Raw genomic sequence first — 18,644 nt, forward strand, 5'->3', positions numbered from 1 at the left:
AACAACACCAATAAACTTGGGGTAATCATAAAAATTGTTTTATTCATTACATCATAATTCAGATTTTTTTTTTTCAGGAATAAATAAGCAACACAGTAGCGAACCGTAAACAATAAAAAATTGCAAACACAAATTAATATTTAATCCAAAGTTTGAACATTTATGAGTAGAGGAATAAACATCTAAAACATCTTCATTTGAACGTGATGACAGGAATTATGCGTAAATTTGTCCTGATGGCGCTTATAGGTATAAATGCCCCATTTTTGTTCTGGTTTTATCTAAACAATTTTTTAACAATAAACAGGGATTGTAAATAACACAATTTTAGTAAAAGTCAATGATTGTAAGACTTGGATATTTTTAATTGAAAATATACTATGTAGCCTATTTGAAAAACAGCCATGGGTAAAATTACCCCGTGGTGGTGTTAATATAATAATTTAATAATGTATTTTTTTTTTTGTATAATTTCTTAATTAAAAATAAAATATTAATAAATACATCTCTGATAATCCCAGGTTGCTATGGTCACGCTGGTTTGTTTACCCATTAATATATCGTGGCCACGAGAAATTTAAACCAAAAAGACTCAAGCTTCATTTTTTTTTTAAACTTCCAGTGCCAGTCATTTCTTAATTTATGCCAGGAGTTATGTAAATGAAAAACGAAGTTGAGATGGATGTGAAGCTTGAGTCTTAGACCTTTTTAATGATGTATAGTTTGTGAAGTTAATTGCATTCTTTTACATTAAAACTAGCAGTAACTCTGAACTAATGTAAACAAAGTGCGCTGTGCACAGGTTAAGAGATTTTAAACAAGCACTATTAATGCACATTTAGTTAACCAGATGAAACAATACACATTTTAATGCTATAAAAGTGTGCACACATTGAGAGAAATAAACAGCAGATGTTCATATTAACAACTTCTTTAACTTGAGCAAACGCTGCTAATACACATATACATTTGTTAATAAAATGAAAACATGCATGTTTTAAAGCTAGTGAATAAAAGGAAATGATCCACCCGCATGCCTCTGCTCAGTGACGGTGCCTGGATCAGCTGTGATCTGCGTCTCGGGCCGATGACGTCACTTCCAGGAGGCATGCCCAGGCCTGTTAGACACGCCCCGTCCCCTGACTCCACCCCATGTCAAAACAGCGCCACAAAGTGAGACGCGCAGAAACGTGAAGTGCAAAGGAAAACGGTATCGCAAGCTCAAACTTGACTGAAACGCAAAATAAAAGCTGCATTGCAAATAAATTAGTAGATATGGCCATGGAAAATATGTATTGCAAAATCATTGCTTTTGCTCTGTTTTATTTATCTATTTTGCAATTCTTTATTTTTATTTGCAAAACTTATTTTCTTTTTGCAATACTTCATTTTCTTTTGCAAAACTTATTTTCTTTTGCAATTCTTTATTTTTCTTTGCAAAACTTATTTTCTTTTGCAAAACTTTATTTTCTTTTGCATATATATGCGGCATTAAATTGACTCCATACAGACAGTTCAAAATCAGGCTCTTTGGTTAAAACGGGACAGACATAGAGTGCATTTATGGTTTCTGAGTTCATGACAGGCAGGGTTAAGAGTTCAATGGCGGGTCCTTGGGCTGTGACAAGGCTACTAGAGCCTACAGGGAGCTCGGGTAAGGTTTCTGGGGTCGTGACTGGACTAGTGGGGCAAAAAACTGATTCATAGATTGAAATGGGACAAACACATGGTTCTACATCAGACGCAATGCTTAAATCAGAACCGACAGATTCAGACTCAACAACAGCATTGAGACAGATAGACAACTCAAGTTTAGATTCCTTGACGGAAATGGGCAGGACAGACAGTTCAAAACCAGATACATTAGATGAGACTAAACGGATGAACAGTTCAAAATCCATGGCCTCCTCGGCCGGTTCAGAGCAGGACAAAAGTTCATAAGTGGCCTCTGTAGCCATGACAGGATGGGACGAGGATTCACAGATGGCCTCCTTAGCCATGACAGGACAGGACAAGAGTTCAGGGACAGCCCTTCTGGCTGCGACAGGACAGGCAAAGAGTTCACAGACGGCCTCCATAGCAGCAACAGGACAGGACGAGGATTCGCAGATGGCCTCCATAGCTGTGACAGGCCAGGACGGAAGTTCAAGGACAGCCCTTCTGGCTGCGATAGGACAGACAAAGAGTTCATGAGTGGATACCACTGACACCTCCGAAGGTTCTGCAGCGGTTGCTGCCACCTCTGGAGGTTCTACAGTGGTAACAGTCTCTTTGACCGCGACACGAGAGGCTGAGAGTACATTGCTGGGCGCCACCACCATAAAAGGAGCTGAAGCGAGCACTGCCTCTTCGGGAGGTTCTGCAGCATGTCCCGCCAGAAACTGCAGGGGGTGCCATCGCCTGGGGCAGTTCTGAAGTGGTGTACGCAGCCCAAACGCAACATAAAGCGATCCCCATCATGGGAAGCGCTTTGGACAGGGGAATAAGAGCAGGAACAGGAGGGTTAAAGTGAGCTGGTTTGGGGATACCAGCTACACTTGCAGACATCAGTGGTGCATCCCTCACACTGGATACCAGACTAGGATACTGAAGGACTGACCTTGAATATCTGGGTGTGGCAGACAGGACGTGGCAAGACACTGGCTGATCAACTGTAACGTGACGTGGGTCTGGATGGTCAGCAGTGACATGAAGAGACTCTGGAAGGTCAGCTGTGACGTGACGTGGCTCTAGACGAACAGCTGTGACGTGACTCATGACGATCGACTTTGACTTGACTTGATTCATGACAATCAACTGTGACTTGACTGGACTCACGAGGATCAGCTGTGATTTGACTGGACTCACGAAGATCAGCTGTTATTTGACTGGACTCACGAAGATCAGCTGTGATTTGACTGGACTCATGAAGATCAGCTGTGATTTGACTGGGTATTGTTGTGGCCGCCATTTCAGTCACGGACTCGGTGTCGCATTCTTCCTCCGCAACACCAACAGTAAACAAAGAGCCAACAGTCATCAAGGCATAATCCGTAAACTGAGCAAGTGACGAACACGGTCTATCACGTCTAAGCTCAGAACGTAAAGGTTGATTAACGCCATCACAAAAAAACTCTATCAAAAGACAGTCCGGTAAATCAGAATAGTTCGCGATGGCTATAAATTCACGAATATGGTTCTCTAGCGATCGCGGACCTTGTCTAAGGGCTAACAAGATTCATGCTGTGTCCATACCTGGCCAATGTTCCTCAGAAAAGCCTCTGGATCCTTGTGTGGCCGAGTATTCTGTAACGGGGCAAACGAGATGTGAGACGTGCGGATCCATGTGCAAAGCTTTATTTAACAGACGTGGTCAAAAACACAGGCAGGGTCAAAACATCAGCAAACAGGTATAACACAGGTAAGACAAAGAGTAATCCTAGGGCAAACGTGGGTCTTTGATCGGCGAACAACATCCAGAGGGCTAGAGAAGAGGGGTAGTCCAATAACAAGAGCAATAATCCAAACGAGGTACAACCAGAGTCCGAACGGCGAGACAAGGGTTAATCCAAGATACACGGGCAGGAAACAGGAAACGAGGCTATAAACAAAATAAACTAAACATAGACTTAGAAAACAAGGAAGGGCTCCGTAATGTAGCTACCACTAGGAGAGCGATAAACTCTAGACAATACTGGAACTAAACAAACACAGAATGGCTCGGTAAAGCAGCTAACACTTGGAGAGTGCTAAACGCAGAACAATACTCGGCGATCTGACTGAGGAAGTCCATGGCTTAAGTAAAGTGTGTGATGGGAATCAGCTGTGTGTGTGTCGTCAGTGCAATGGATGATGGGAATTGTAGTCTGGGGGTGACGTGCAACAGTTAGTGTAGTGCAAGAGTCAATGTGGTGAGCGAGTGACCTCTGACGGTGAGTGAATGGAAGTTCATAGACCGGATTTGTGACAGTGTGTGTGTGTGTGCATTTTTGTGACAAATGAGGACATAAATTTGTATAATGACAAGGGTATGACATAGGTATTACAAGGAGAAGGTGACTTTTCAGCACATGTCCCCACTTTTCAAAACGCTTATAAATTACACTGAATGAAGTGTATTGAAAATCTGAAATAGCACAAAGTTTCCTGTAAGGGGTAGGTTTAGGTGTAGGGTTGGTGTAGGGCATTCAGCAGACATTCAAACTAATGTTTTATTGTGAATATGAGATTGAGCTGAAGAATGAATGCTGTATCAGATGCAGGCAATCACACTTGCTCAGTCCATCTGTCTCTCATAATAATTTACATAATACAGTGAGCTTCTAATATAGTAATACAATAAACTTAACGTTTCTTTGTTACTAAAGTGACGTTTTCAAATTAGTAACGGAGGCTTGGGCTCAGCTGTTAAACTGTCAACTTCAGATCTGAATCTGTACCGGAAGGAAGTAATGCTGCACAAAAGAGGGTTTTTAAAGACACTCCGTTGTTGTCTCTATTTTGATTACACACTTGTGTCATTGAACTGTCATATAAACACAATTTCACACTCGTAGCCATGCGATATGGCTATATATCAGCCATGCTGATATACAGCCATATCATGTGGTTACGAGTGTGATATTGCTAATATACAGTATAGAGAGAGAGATTATACATAGTACTATACATAATACAAATTATAATAAATATGTAATATTTTTATGCATGATTTTGTACAATTTACATTTATTATTTATTATTTTATTACATATACATATTTTTCATGCATAACGTCCCATATATACTGTGTAGCACTCTGTGGGGAAATGTTTAAAGCGTGATATTTTGTGTATACCCAGCAGGCACAGGATGTCAATATAACATTAGGCTGACGTTGGACATAATGTCAGACAGACATTGCATTTTGGTTGAGAATGAAAATTGGGTTGACGTCAGTATTTGACATTGACTTAATGTTGGATTTTGGCTACACAAACGAAAAACAACAAATATCAACATCAGCTGACGTCGGTATTGGACATCAAATTAACATTGTCATTAGACGTTGAACTGACATTGAATTTTGGTCACCCAAAGTCTCAACCGAAATTTAACCAAATATCAATGCCTTATGACGTTGTGTACCTGCTGAGTATAGTTTTATTGTTTAATATATTTATTCTAAAATTATACACACATTTTTTATATCAAGCTTTCATGCTTAAAGACCCATTTATATTGTGTTACATAGTTATATATAATTATTTTTTTATTAAATATTGATACTTTAAATCTTATTAAATGTATACTGTTATATAAAACTGACTTTTTAAAAATTAATAGATTTTTTTTTTTTTTTTTTTTTGCCATTACATTGATCACATTTAAACTCATTTTTTTCCAGCCAGTCTTACCGCTGTCAGAGGGGTTCAGCACATAGCTCCTCGCTTTAATTGTCTGGATGCCTTCGACCTAAAACATTTATCATTCTACACAGTTATTGGACCAACATTTAAAAAAAAAATACACAACATGTACCAAGCAATATATCTAATATAATATATTTCTAATATTATGCGTGAGACCAAAGACAGAGCAGGTTTTAGGAGCTCACTTACTACGACACGCAGATTCTTCCTCACAGCATCCTGCCCCATGGAGGAGGCAGCGACGGCTGTGACCTGTAGAGGGAGCTCTCCTGTTTTCAGAGGGATGATGGTGTATGAAATCAGCTTGGAGGAGCCGGCCGGTACCGAAACCTGCTGTCTGTGCTGTCCACTAAATGCTACGCTACACATGTCCGCTGTCTTCTCCAGAATCACCATGACCTGCAAACAGACACAGTGTCCATGTCAGGACACAAATAAACTAAAGAGAGAAAGTGGTTGTTTTGTGATATTGTGAAACCGACCTCTAGTTTTGAGTTCTTGTAGTTGTGGACCACAGCTTTGATTTCCACATGTTCATTTCTGGACACTGAGTGAGGCAGCCGCAGATCTATGAAGAACGACTTTGATGCCCGGACGTTATATGGTTCAGCTACACAGACACCTGTAAAACGATCACAAACCAGGAATAATCTCATTCTCAGGGACAATAATTTTGACAATACCTTTTTTTACGTTTTTTTAAAGCTACTAAAATTATAGTGTCAAATGCTTTTTAATACTTTTTCTTGTCAATGTTGTTGTTAATCTTTTTAAACACTAATTAAACATAATAAAAATATTTGTAATTCGTATGCAAAAAAATGCTTGACCTGTAGAATTAAAAGCTATTAAAAGCTTTTATTAATAAAATAACTATTAATAAAAATATTTTAATTAATATGCAGAAATACTTGACATGTAGCATTAAACGCTAAATAATTCATAATAAAATATTTGTAATTCATATGTAGATATATTTGACATGTTGCATTAAAAGCTAAATAACTATTATTAAAATATTAATTAAGTCATATGCAGAAATGCTTACCATATTAAAAGCAAATGAATTAATAAAATGTAATGATAAATATATAATAATAAAATGTGTAAGTCATATGTAAATATACTTCACATTTTGCATTAAAAGCTAAATAATTATTAATAAAAATATTTTTTAATTCATATGCAGAAATGATTGACATGTAGCATTAAAAGCTAAATAATTAATGATAAAATATTTGTTATGAAGATATATTCAACGTTGCATTTTAAGCTAAATAACTATTAATAAAAATATTCATAATTCATATGCAGAAGTGCTTGACATCTAGAATTAAAATATAAATAATTAATAAAATATATGTAATTCATGACAAGTAGTATTAAAATCTAAATAAATGTTAATATATTTATAGTTCATATGTGAAAATGCTCAACGTGCACTATTAAAAGTTAAATAATTATTAAAATACTCAAAATTCATATGCAGAAATGCTTGACATTTAGGATTAAAAGCTAAATAATTATTAATAAAATACACATAATTCATTTGAAATGTATCATTAAAACCTAAATAAATGTTATTATTATATTCACAGTTCATATGCGAAAATGCTCATAATTCATATGCAAAAATTCTTGATGTAGTAATAAAAGTTCAGTAATTATTAATCAAATATTTGCAATTCATATCTTTTGATTGTAATTATTTAGTCATTGTGACGGAAATAAAATTATTTAAAATGGATTATGCATATCAGTTACTGAACACTTAACACACATAAAAACAATGTGTATCAGTTGTAAGAAAACAATATTGGCTGTATTCTATTCTAGCTTATAGAACTTGTATAAAAGCAATTGCGCTTTATGTTTTGCACAAGAAAAAGAAATTTAGATTCTGCTATTTGTGGTTTTGAAGACGGAGCCATTTACCTTTCTGAGGTGAAGCACTGACGGCTAGAAACCCCCACTGAGTGATGCTGTCAGGAAGAACAGTGTTTACTGGAAATACAGCCAGCCTGGAATAAAAGCATGGAGATACACTTGCATCACTGAACATGATAAAAGTGAGATGTCTACACCGAATCGAAGGACAAACTCCTACCCATCAGACTTGGTGACACTGGGTAGCCTGATGTAGGTCCACAGCCACGACTCGAAGAACTTGCTGCGCACATAAATGTCCTCTAAGTCAGCTAAATCATCTTCATCGAACTCTTCCACCTCCTCCTCTTCTTCTTCTTCATCATCATCATCATAACTGTCTTCACGTGCTGAATGGATGGAAGGTCCCGGATGCCCTGCAAGACCGAAAAGAATCATCTCATCAGGAGCATGAAAAACACGTCGTTCCTCAACAAGATAATCTACATGAAACTTGCGGGCGCTGATGGTGGGTACAAGGGTGGTGGTTGGTGGAGGAGTGGTTGTCGGAGGTCTGGTAACATCACCGAGCTCCTCCCCTCTGTACTCCGCACAACAGCGAAGGAAAGCCAGCACGCAGCTCCAGTCCTCTGTGATGTAGAAGGAGCGACGGTAGCAGGAATATGGCATGGGAATCTCCCTCATGCCGTCCACACAGCATCTCTGCAGGAACTCGTCAGAATATACCTTCTCTGAGAGAAAAGAATGTGTTTAGGATAACCTAGCTTTACTTTTAACACTTTCATATCACCGCTTCTCTAACAAATTGTAACATACCAAACTTTTAAAGGATTTCTTATGTAATAATGACAGAGACTTACCCAGTTGCTCTCTAAGCTGCAGTTTGGCAGCAGAACGTCTTCTTCTAGATCTATTGGAACAATCTATTCCAAACAAACCAAAGAAAACACATTGTTAAAATGAAAGGTTTTCTATTGGTATAGATGGTTCCATGAAGCACCTTTAACATCCATAGAATCTTTCCAATGCACAAAAGTTTCTTTATAGTTAAAAAAGGTTCGTTACATTTTTAAAATGTTCTTCTAAGAAATAAATGGATCTTTTAGGAATGGATCTGTTCGTTGGAGGGTTCTTTGGAAAACCAAAAATGGCTCTTCTATGGGAGTTGACTGGATTGGTAAAATGGGGCATTTTGAACTAGACTGACTGCAAGTTTGTAATCACAATCACAATGAAGAGGATGAACATTTCGTCCGAGTAATCGACTAGTTGGAAACCAAGAAGGCAACTGTAATGTGGATGCTGAAGGTCAAGTTCACCCTCAAGCACATCTCAATGTAATCCCAATGATAGTTGGGATCACTGCCATATAGTGTTGTTTTTGGCGGCCTGTTTTAATTTTAGTTTTAGTCTAGTCTGTGTGTGAAGCTGTCATTTTAGTTTTTATTAGTTTTAGTCACGTTCATACTCTTTTTAGTCTAGTCAAGTTTTAGTCAACTAAAAGTCTCAGCATTTTAGTCTTATTTTAGTCAGAATTATCCATGACTATTTTAGTCTAGTTTTAGTCGACAAAAACTGATGACATTTAGTCTACATTATACAGGAATCTGAAAATTGTACTTTAGTCTCTTTTTAGTAATGCAATTCTATTTAACCCAGTCAATATAGTATAAGTACCTAGTAGTATAGACGAAACCAAAATTTTCTTTTAGCCAAATCCATTTCAAACAAGGTTATCTTATTATATTATTGTTAACTTATAGACTCAAGAATACATCCATTCCAGACACGGAAGACGCTCTGATTTGAATTTACAACATTTATTTTACCAACCAAACATGTTAGAAGTGTCACGGCCCTGCTGGTGTGCCCTGGTTGGCCACCAGATGTCACTGTGTGTGTTAGCACATGGCTTATTGTTTGTTGTTTGTGCCATGTGCTTTCCTGTCTATTGTCTGACCCCACCCTCCTTGTTATCTCATTATTGTTTCAGTTACTTCACCTGTGTCCTCCTCGTTTGGCTCCCCATATAGTCTCCTGGTGTCTGCAGTCCTGTGCTGTTTCGTTGTCAATGTTGGATGTTTGGTATCGTGTGTGGGTTTGTCTATGTGTGCTGTAGCTCTCTGCCTGCCTGCCTGCCTGTTTTCCCCCTCGGGGTGGTTTTTGTTCATCTTTTGTTTCTTTTTTTAATAAAAGACCCACTTTTCTCCTGCACTTGAGTCCTCGCCTCATCTCTCGACCGATCCCTGACAGAACGAAACAGCCAAATGAGGACTCAGCGGAGAATGGGCTCACACCATCCACCAGCCTCTAACGTCAGCAGCCCCCTCTACCAACGTATCCTCCAGTTCCAGGCCCTGAGCTCCCTCCGTCAGCAGGGCACTGATGTGAGGAAGTTTGCCCTGAGGTTCTGTGGTGCAGCAGAGGGTTTGGGGTACTATGATGCGGCCCTCAAGGACCTTTTCAATAGTGCCCTTGAGGAGCCCCTCAAATGGTGGAGGATGAGGGGGCTGGACCACCTGACGTTTGGGGAATTTGTGGAGTTCCTGGCACGTTCCCCAGCTAGGGTAGCTGGAGTGCCTCAGGCAGTGCTCGCCGAAGCTGCAGCACCTCCAGTGGTGGCCGACTAAGCTGCAGAAGCTGCAGGGCCCCAGCGGCAATCAAAGGGTGTCAGAGGCCTCGTCTGCCGCACCCAATACCTCCAGCCCGCTTCCAGAGCGTCCCGGGCTGATACGAAGCGTGCAGGAACCCCCACTGATGTCAATGCGAGCGGCGTGGTCTGCTCGCGCTCCCGAGGCGGCGGTACCCGCTCACGTTCCTCCCGAGGCTGCGGTACCCGCTCACGTTCCTCCCGAGGCTGCGGTACCCGCTCACGTTCCTCCCGAGGCGGCGGTGTCCGCTCACAAGGCTCCCGAAGCGGCGGTGTCCGCACACGTTCCTCCCGAGGCGGCGGTGTCCGCTCACAAGGCTCCCGAAGCGGCGGTGTCCGCACACGTTCCTCCCGAGGCGGCGGTGTCCGCTCACAAGGCTTCCGAAGCGGCGGTTTCCGCACACGTTCCTCCCGAGGCGGCGGTTTCCGCTCACGTTCCTCCCGAGGCGGCGGTGTCCGCTCACAAGGCTCCCGAAGCGGCGGTGTCCGCACCACGTTCCTCCGAGGCGGCGGTGTCCGCTCACAAGGCTCCCAAGCGGCGGTGTCCGCACACGTTCCTCCGAGGCGGCGGTGTCCGCCACAAGGCTCAGCGGCGGTGTCCGCTCACAAGGCTTCAGCGGCGGTTTCCGCACACGTTCCTCGAGGCGGCGGTTTACGCTCACGTTCCTCCCGGCGGCGGTGTCCGCCACAAGGCTCAGCGGCGGTGTCCGCCACAAGGCTCAGCGGCGGTGTCCGCACCACGTTCCTCGAGACGGCGGTTTCGCTCACGTTCCTCCCGAGGCGGCGGTGTCCGCCACAAGGCTCAGCGGCGGTGTCCGCCACAAGGCTTCAAGCGGCGTTTTCCGCACACGTTCCTCAGGCGGCGGTGTCCGCTCACAAGGCTTCCGGCGGCGGTTTCGCACACGTTCCTCGAGGCGGCGGTGTCCGCCACAAGGCTCAGCGGCGGTGTCCGCCACAAGGCTCCCAGCGGCGGTGTCCGCTCACAAGGCTCCCGGCGGCGGTGTCCGCCACAAGGCTCAGCGGCGGTGTCCGCCACAAGGCTCCCAGCGGCGGTGTCCGCACCACGTTCCTCGAGACGGCGGTTTCTGCTCACGTTCCTCCCGAGGCGGCGGTGTCCGCCACAAGGCTCAGCGGCGGTGTCCGCTCACAAGGCTTCAGCGGCGGTTTCCGCACACGTTCCCGAGGCGGCGGTGTCCGCCACAAGGCTTCAAGCGGCGGTTTCCGCACACGTTCCTCGAGGCGGCGGTGTCCGCCACAAGGCTCCCGGCGGCGGTGTCCGCTCACAAGGCTCAAGCGGCGGTGTCCGCCACAAGGCTCCCAAGCGGCGGTGTCCGCCACAAGGCTCCCAAGCGGCGGTGTCCGCACATTCCTCAGCGGCGGTGTCCGCACACGTTCCTCAGGCGGCGGTGCCCGCCACGTTCCTCCCGAAGCGGCGGTGTCCGCACACAAGGCTCCCGAGGCGGCGGTGCCCGCTCACGTTCCTCCCGAGGCGACGGTGCCCGCTCACGTTCCTCCCGAGGCGACGGTGCCCGCTCACGTTCCTCCCGAGGCGGCGGTGCCCGCTCACAAGGTTCCCGAAACGGCGGTGGCCGCTCACGATTTTCCCGAAGCGGCGGTGTCCGCACACAAGGCTCCCGAAACGGCAGAGCCTGTCATTGCCCGTTCCCAGGTGGCAAATCCACACATACCGCTGTGGTGGCCGCGGGCTCTGCCCTGGGTCCCCATCCCGCCGGCGCTGCCTCAGTCCCCAGGTCCCCCTCTGCCGCTACATGGGCCTGGCCCACCATCTCTCCCCCTGATCCGCCTCCGGCCCACCGCTCTCCTAGACATATATTTTTTTTTTCCTCTTCTCAGTTTTAGTGTGTGGAGCGTCTAGAATCCGCTCCTTAAAGGGGGGGTTGTGTCACGGCCCTGCTGGTGTGCCCTGGTTGGCCACCAGATGTCACTGTGTGTGTTAGCACATGGCTTATTGTTTGTGCCATGTGCTTTCCTATCTATTGTCTGACCCCACCCTCCTTGTTATCTCATTATTGTTTCAGTTACTTCACCTGTGTCCTCCTCGTTTGGCTCCCCATATAGACTCCTGGTGTCTGCAGTCCTGTGCTGTTTCGTTGTCAATGTTGGATGTTTGGTATCGTGTGTGGGTTTGTCTATGTGTGCTGTAGCTCTCTGCCTGCCTGCCTGTTTTCCCCCTCGGGGTGGTTTTTGTTCATCTTTTGTTTCTTTTTTTAATAAAAGACCCACTTTTCTCCTGCACTTGAGTCCTCGCCTCATCTCTCGACCGATCCCTGACAAGAAGCAGTGGCAGAGCCAGGATGTTTTTATAGGGGTGGCCAGGGAGGGGCCAGCAACCAGTCTGGGGTGGCACAGAAATCTTCCTTATTTCAATAGAAAAATGTGATTGACTATAAAGTATTGGACTGTTTTAGTGCCTAAAACACAACTGAATACAATTAATTTCTACTAAATTGTAATTTAGATATTTGTGAATTAGATAAAGTAATGCTGAGTGAATATGACAACTTGAGTCTATTCCCCACCTCCAGGTATTTTAATAAAGGGGATCTCTATAGCTTTATTGCTCAGTCAGCTTGGTTCTGGTTCTCAAAACCCCCAAAAGCTTGTTCTCCATCATTGCATACTCATTGATGAGACATGCAGATAGTGATAAGAATTGGTTATTAAAAAAATAAATAAAAAAAGCACATAAACGCCAGAATGTAAAATTAGTTAATTTATGCATTTAAATTGTTTCATTTTCATTTATAATTGCACAATATTTTAATACATGCATTTGAGAGACGTTGAAGTGGTGAAGTTGAAGTGCGCTTCTGAAAAGTCTCCCGTTTGATGTGGTCATGAAGAGATACGGCGGTTCCGTGTATTAATAAATGCATTTCTTGTCAAGAAAAAAAGGGCCAAAAACTACAGTTTTGAGTGGGGTGGACAAAGGGGTGGCCAAGCTTAGGTCAGTGGTGGCCACTACCTGGCTCTGCCCCTGGTTAGAAGTACACGCACATAAATTGTTTGTTGTCGTCTTCTAAATAATGCCGCGTGTGAGTCTGCGCAGCTCCTGAAGCGAGTCACAGGAAACATAAATACTGCAAAATAATATATAATAACGAGACGAAATAACATCATAACATTTCGTTTCGTCTCGTTTTGGTCAACGAAAATGAAGAAACATTTTAGCATAGTTTTTATTTTGTAAACCACATTTAGTCTTGTTTTTATTCGTCAGCAATATTGCATTATACATTTAATTATAGTCATCGTCACATGACCAGCATTTACGTTGCGTCTCGTCTCGTTTTCGTCACTTGATAAAGGTTAGTTGACAACGATATTTAGTCAGAATTTTCGTTGATGAAAGCAACACTACTGCCGTAACAATGCATTAACCTTAACCGACAATAAAATATTGTTAACTATCTGCAAAATTTTAAAAAGGCTGTTGTAGCAAATTAGCTCAAAAGGGAAATGTATATAATTAATTACAATTAATTATGATTAATTACAATTATGTATATCAGCTGCCAGCAATAACTGTAGTAGAATTAAATTGCCATCAACTAATCTGTTCGTCCAGCGAACATTCAGTGCAAGTTCATATCAACTCTAAGAAAAGATATTTTTTGTGGCCACAGGAAATACTTTCCTAAGTATGAATGCATTAGAGCATGTAGTAAGCATCAAAATCGTAAAGGGACATTATCTACAAGCAGAATCAGAAACTCATGTAATTTGTGCACAAGAGTTGTATTAACTAAACACTAACACCAACTAGTCTAACAAACAAACAAACAAACATACATACACTCACTCACGTGTACATACAAAAGGGGAGCTGAAGTGGATGAATGAAGCCAATAGAGAAACCAGAGAATGCAGTTATGGAAAATGAGTCAGAACCACCTGAGTTAAAAACCATCAGTGTCGTTTTACAAAGGGGTCTACCGCTTAGACTAAACCTCTGTTTCGTTTAGTTAAATGTACAATACTTGCATTGCCTTGGTCGTTGAACAAGTGTCCTGATGCAGTCTTGGATGAAAGTTTTGATGGTTTGAAGGTTTGGTGGTGTTGGAGTTCCTCAAGTTCTTCTGGGTTTGAAGGATGATGAACTCCAAAAGATGTTATCCTGGCTCGGTGGTGATTGGGAGTTTCTTCCCAGGTAGAAAGTGAAAATGAGCTAAGAGAAACATCGGCTGAGATCCGAGGATCTTTGGTTGAATGGAAAGTCAAGGCCGCAAGGCCTGGCGCAAAACTTAAGGGTTGCTGAGGAGCTCACATCCTCCTCATCCTCTTAGGATCTAAAGGAACTGCAGACTGGCAGGCAGGTTACTGATGGGAGAGCTTTATGTGATATAGAGGTCACACCTCTGGGGAGTCAAAGAGCCAATGGTGACTTTCACTTTTGGAGGGAAAGTTTACGACTCTGTCTCTGAACATGGTAATTTGCATATGTAATTCGCCTGGGGTTAATGCAAAAACTACTAAAGATTCTTAGGACACTAATATGTTGCATAGGTATCAACATGTAATATTCACTATAGATTAGATCCAAAGACGAATTGATAGAGACCAAACATGGTCAAGAACAGTAACAATATACACAATGACCTGAAGGATATGCGTGTTCATTCAAAGAAAGGTTTTTTTATTAATTAGTTAGAGAAGAGTCCATTTTTATGGCATAATGTCTTTCCTAAGGTTCAAAGATGGTGAGAGGGAGAATTCTCAACATGCCATTAGGTCATAAAGTTTGAGGTGTTCTGGTTACCTGAACCTGGTTCCAGGGGCCTGGAGTCATTCACAGACATACTGGCACCCAGTATGTGTATTGGGTGAGGGGTCTGTGATTATTTGTTAATCTAATGAATAATTGATTTGTTAAATCTAATGAAAAATTGTGTGTCTGATTTGTCCAAATGTTTCACTGTATAAACTAAAGCTATATGGCTAATAGTTAACATTAATCTATTAACTAACAGCATGTGCAATGTGTCACGCGCAGCTACTGCGTTGGAGACGAAGGAGCGCGGAGACGAAGGGGAGTCATATTCAATAGTCTTTATTCATCCAAAATCAAGACACACAGGGACAAGCAGGACACACACACACGTAGCTGGGGATTTGATGAACAATACTGGAACCCAGAATAAGGGACAGACAGGAACTTATATACACATGATAATTAAACTAAATAAGATAACTAAACACAGCTGACACAAATAAACCAATAATTAACTAATAAGAACAGGAACTACCAAATAAGGGCAAACCAGGAACACAACGGGAACACACATGTGACACAATGTATGCCAGTGTACTACCAAAGAAATATATTTCTTCTGGATTTTTGATGATGCATTTGTAATTTTGGAATTAAAATTTAAAACCATTTCATGACAATTTGTGTTGCTATCCTCATTAGCTTTGCCTAATTCTGAAACTTTGGATTTGTTTTATATAAACTCCCAGTCAATAGTTTGGGGTCAGTATGATTTTATTATAAAGAAATTAATATTTATATTCACCAAGGTGGCGTTAAAATGATCAAAAGCGAGAGTAAAGATGTTTATAAAGTTACAAAAGATTTCTACTTCAAATACATGCCAGTAGAAATCAAAGAATCCTGAGTAAATATTGAAAACAGTATTGTGAGACAAGCGTCCATAGTAATGAAATTTATTTTAGGAAAAAAAAAAAATGTTAATGCTGTGTATGCGTGTAAAGAACCTTTTTTGTAGTCCGTGTATCCTCCTGTGCTGGAATGAAACAGCCATATTATTCCTGCCTCCTCCTGCGGTGCAGCCCATATCACCCTGACCCACCACCTCCCACACCTGAATCAAAGAGATATGAGGATCCACGAGGCTCTGGAGAGGGTTCTGGAGTGAAAACTACATCATCACTCACCTTCTTCTGCGTCAGACGGTTTTTACTCAACAGGAAGATGGCATTATCCACAGCAACCAGGCTGACCTTTGCCCCCGGGTCTCCTTTCACTTCAAATGTAATGCTGCTGCCTGGCAGGTATGAATTGGCCTTTTCTCCTTCCACTGGACCTACACTGAGCTAATACAAATCACAAATACAAAAAAAATAATTATAGTTATTTAACTTAAAGGTGCAGTAGAACATCTTGGAAAATGCTAACTTTAGCCTGATAGCACTGAAAGCGTACGTCCCACCCTCCCTGCAAACGCATATACACACACACAGACCAGACGACCAGAAACAACATTACTACAATACAGGTGCATCTCAATAAATTTGAATGTCGTGAAAAAGTTCATTTACTTCAGTAATTCAACTCAAATTGTGAAACTCGTGTATTAAATAAATTCAGTGCACACAGACTGAAGTAGTTTAAGTCTTTGGTTCTTTTAATTGTGATGATTTTGGCTCACATTTAACAAAAACCCACCAATTCACTATCTCAACAAATTAGAATATGGTGACATGCCAATCAGCTAATCAACTCAAAACACCTGCAAAGGTTTCCTGAGCCTTCAAAATGGTCTCTCAGTTTGGTCCACTAAGCTACACAATCATGGGGAAGACTGCTGATCTGACAGTTATCCAGAAGACAATCATTGACACCCTTCACAAGGAGGGTAAGCCACAAACATTCATTGCCAAAGAAGCTGGCTGTTCACAGAGTGCTGTATCCAAGCATGTTAACAGAAAGTTGAGTGGAAGGAAAAAGTGTGGAAGAAAATGATGCACAACCAACCGAGAGAACCGCAGCCTTATGAGGATTGTCAAGCAAAATCTATTCAAGAATTTGGTGAACTTCACAAGGAATGGACTGAGGCTGGGGTCAAGGCATCAAGAGCCACCACACACAGACGTGTCAAGGAATTTGGCTACAGTTGTCGTATTCCTCTTGTTAAGCCACTCCTGAACCACAGACAACGTCAGAGGCGTCTTACCTGGGCTAAGGAGAAGAAGAACTGGACTGTTGCCCAGTGGTCCAAAGTCCTCTTTTCAGATGAGAGCAAGTTTTGTATTTGCATTTGGAAACCAAGGTCATAGAGTCTGGAGGAAAGGTGGAGAAGCTCATAGCCCAAGTCGCTTGAAGTCCAGTGTTAAGTTTCCACATTCTGTGATGATTTGGGGTGCAATGTCATCTGCTGGTGTTGGTCCATTGTGTTTTTTGAAAACCAAAGTCACTGCACCCGTTTACCAAGAAATTTTGGAGCACTTCATGCTTCCTTCTGCTGACCAGCTTTTTAAACATGCTGATTTCATTTTCCAGCAGGATTTGGCACCTGCCCACACTGCCAAAAGCACCAAAAGTTGGTTAAATGACCATGGTGTTGGTGTGCTTGACTGGCCAGCAAACTCACCAGACCTGAACTCAAGAGGAAAATGAGGAACAAGAAACCAAAAAATGCAGATGAGCTGAAGGCCACTGTCAAAGAAACCTGGGCTTCCATACCACCTCAGCAGTGCCACAAACTGATCACCTCCATGCCACACCGAATTGAGGCAGTAATTAAAGCAAAAGGAGCCCCTACCAAGTATTGAGAACATACTGTATACAGTAAATGAACATACTTTCCAGAAGGCCAACAATTCACTAAAAATGTTTTTTTTTTTATTGGTCTTATGAAGTATTCTAATTTGTTGAGATAGTGAATTGGTGGGTTTTTGTTAAATGTGAGCCAAAATCACAATTAAAAGAACCAAAGTCTTAAACTACTTCAGTCTGTGTGCATTGAATTGATTTAATACACGAGTTTCACAATTTGAGTTGAATTACTGAAATAAATGAACTTTTCCACGACATTCTAATTTATTGAGATGCACCTGTACATCATGTGTCATTCACCGGTGAGAAAACGTTATAGTACAGTTAGTAACAGTACTACAATACCAGGAAGGAATATCAGGTTGTTGGTGTTTGCCTGCCATTCTCGCTCTGTCTGCACAGCGTACGTGAACGCGCTGATGACGTATCCTGTCTGCGCAAAAAGGGTGCGCAGAGGTATGCAAATACACATGTTGACAGGCAGGTAGGAAAGTCAATAAAAATGATCGGAACGAGCGTTTTGATTGGACGAACATTTCTTGGTCTTACGCCTTCCACAGAATATATAAATAAATACTTAGCAATCATTAAGTTAAGTGGTCTAAATGTATTTATATCAGGATGTGAAGAGACTTTCAACCAGCATAACAAAAAATGTTTCTGAAGACAGTCAACTATTGCACCTTTAAATTAAGCTTTTTAAACTTATTTTTGCACAAAGTAATCATTGTGGTGGTTTTTTTCCCCAAAGTAATCCTTGTGAAAGTAAAGTAAAGCCAGAAGCAGACACATCTATGAGATATTTTGGATCTAATATAACAAGTATTATGTTCATAGGTTTTAAATTAATATTACTGCAACTATGAAATTTCTCTTTTACATATTTTTAGTATTTTTACTATTTTTGCGTTATTATTTATTGAATTATTATTTATTCAATAATTTATATACACTAAGATTCAAAAGGTCACAAAATATTTTATACATTCACCAAGGCTGTATTTATTTGATGAAAAAATACAGTAAATGTAGCAACACTGTCAAATATTACTTCAATTTAAAGCAACTGTTTTCTATTTCAGTACATTATAAAATCTAATTTATTCATGTGATGCAAAGCTGGATTTTCAGAATCATTGCTTCAGTCTTCAGTGTCACATGATCCTTCAGAAATCAT

General features: G+C 41.7%; 1 protein-coding gene across 1 annotated transcript in view; it reads right to left on the bottom strand.

The window, feature by feature from the left end:
• The window catches only part of LOC131530774 (A.superbus venom factor 1-like), a 52,513-nt gene that overhangs the window by 17,278 nt on the left and 16,591 nt on the right, over positions 1 to 18,644 (bottom strand). The window contains 9 exon segments of the mRNA XM_058761215.1: positions 5,376 to 5,433; positions 5,580 to 5,789; positions 5,873 to 6,012; positions 7,326 to 7,411; positions 7,498 to 8,008; positions 8,138 to 8,200; positions 15,667 to 15,710; positions 15,712 to 15,773; positions 15,847 to 16,005. Coding sequence (XP_058617198.1) covers positions 5,376 to 5,433; positions 5,580 to 5,789; positions 5,873 to 6,012; positions 7,326 to 7,411; positions 7,498 to 8,008; positions 8,138 to 8,200; positions 15,667 to 15,710; positions 15,712 to 15,773; positions 15,847 to 16,005 — 1,333 coding nt within the window.

This window comes from Onychostoma macrolepis, chromosome 22, assembly GCF_012432095.1.
Source record: "Onychostoma macrolepis isolate SWU-2019 chromosome 22, ASM1243209v1, whole genome shotgun sequence".
Lineage (NCBI taxonomy): Eukaryota > Metazoa > Chordata > Actinopteri > Cypriniformes > Cyprinidae > Onychostoma > Onychostoma macrolepis.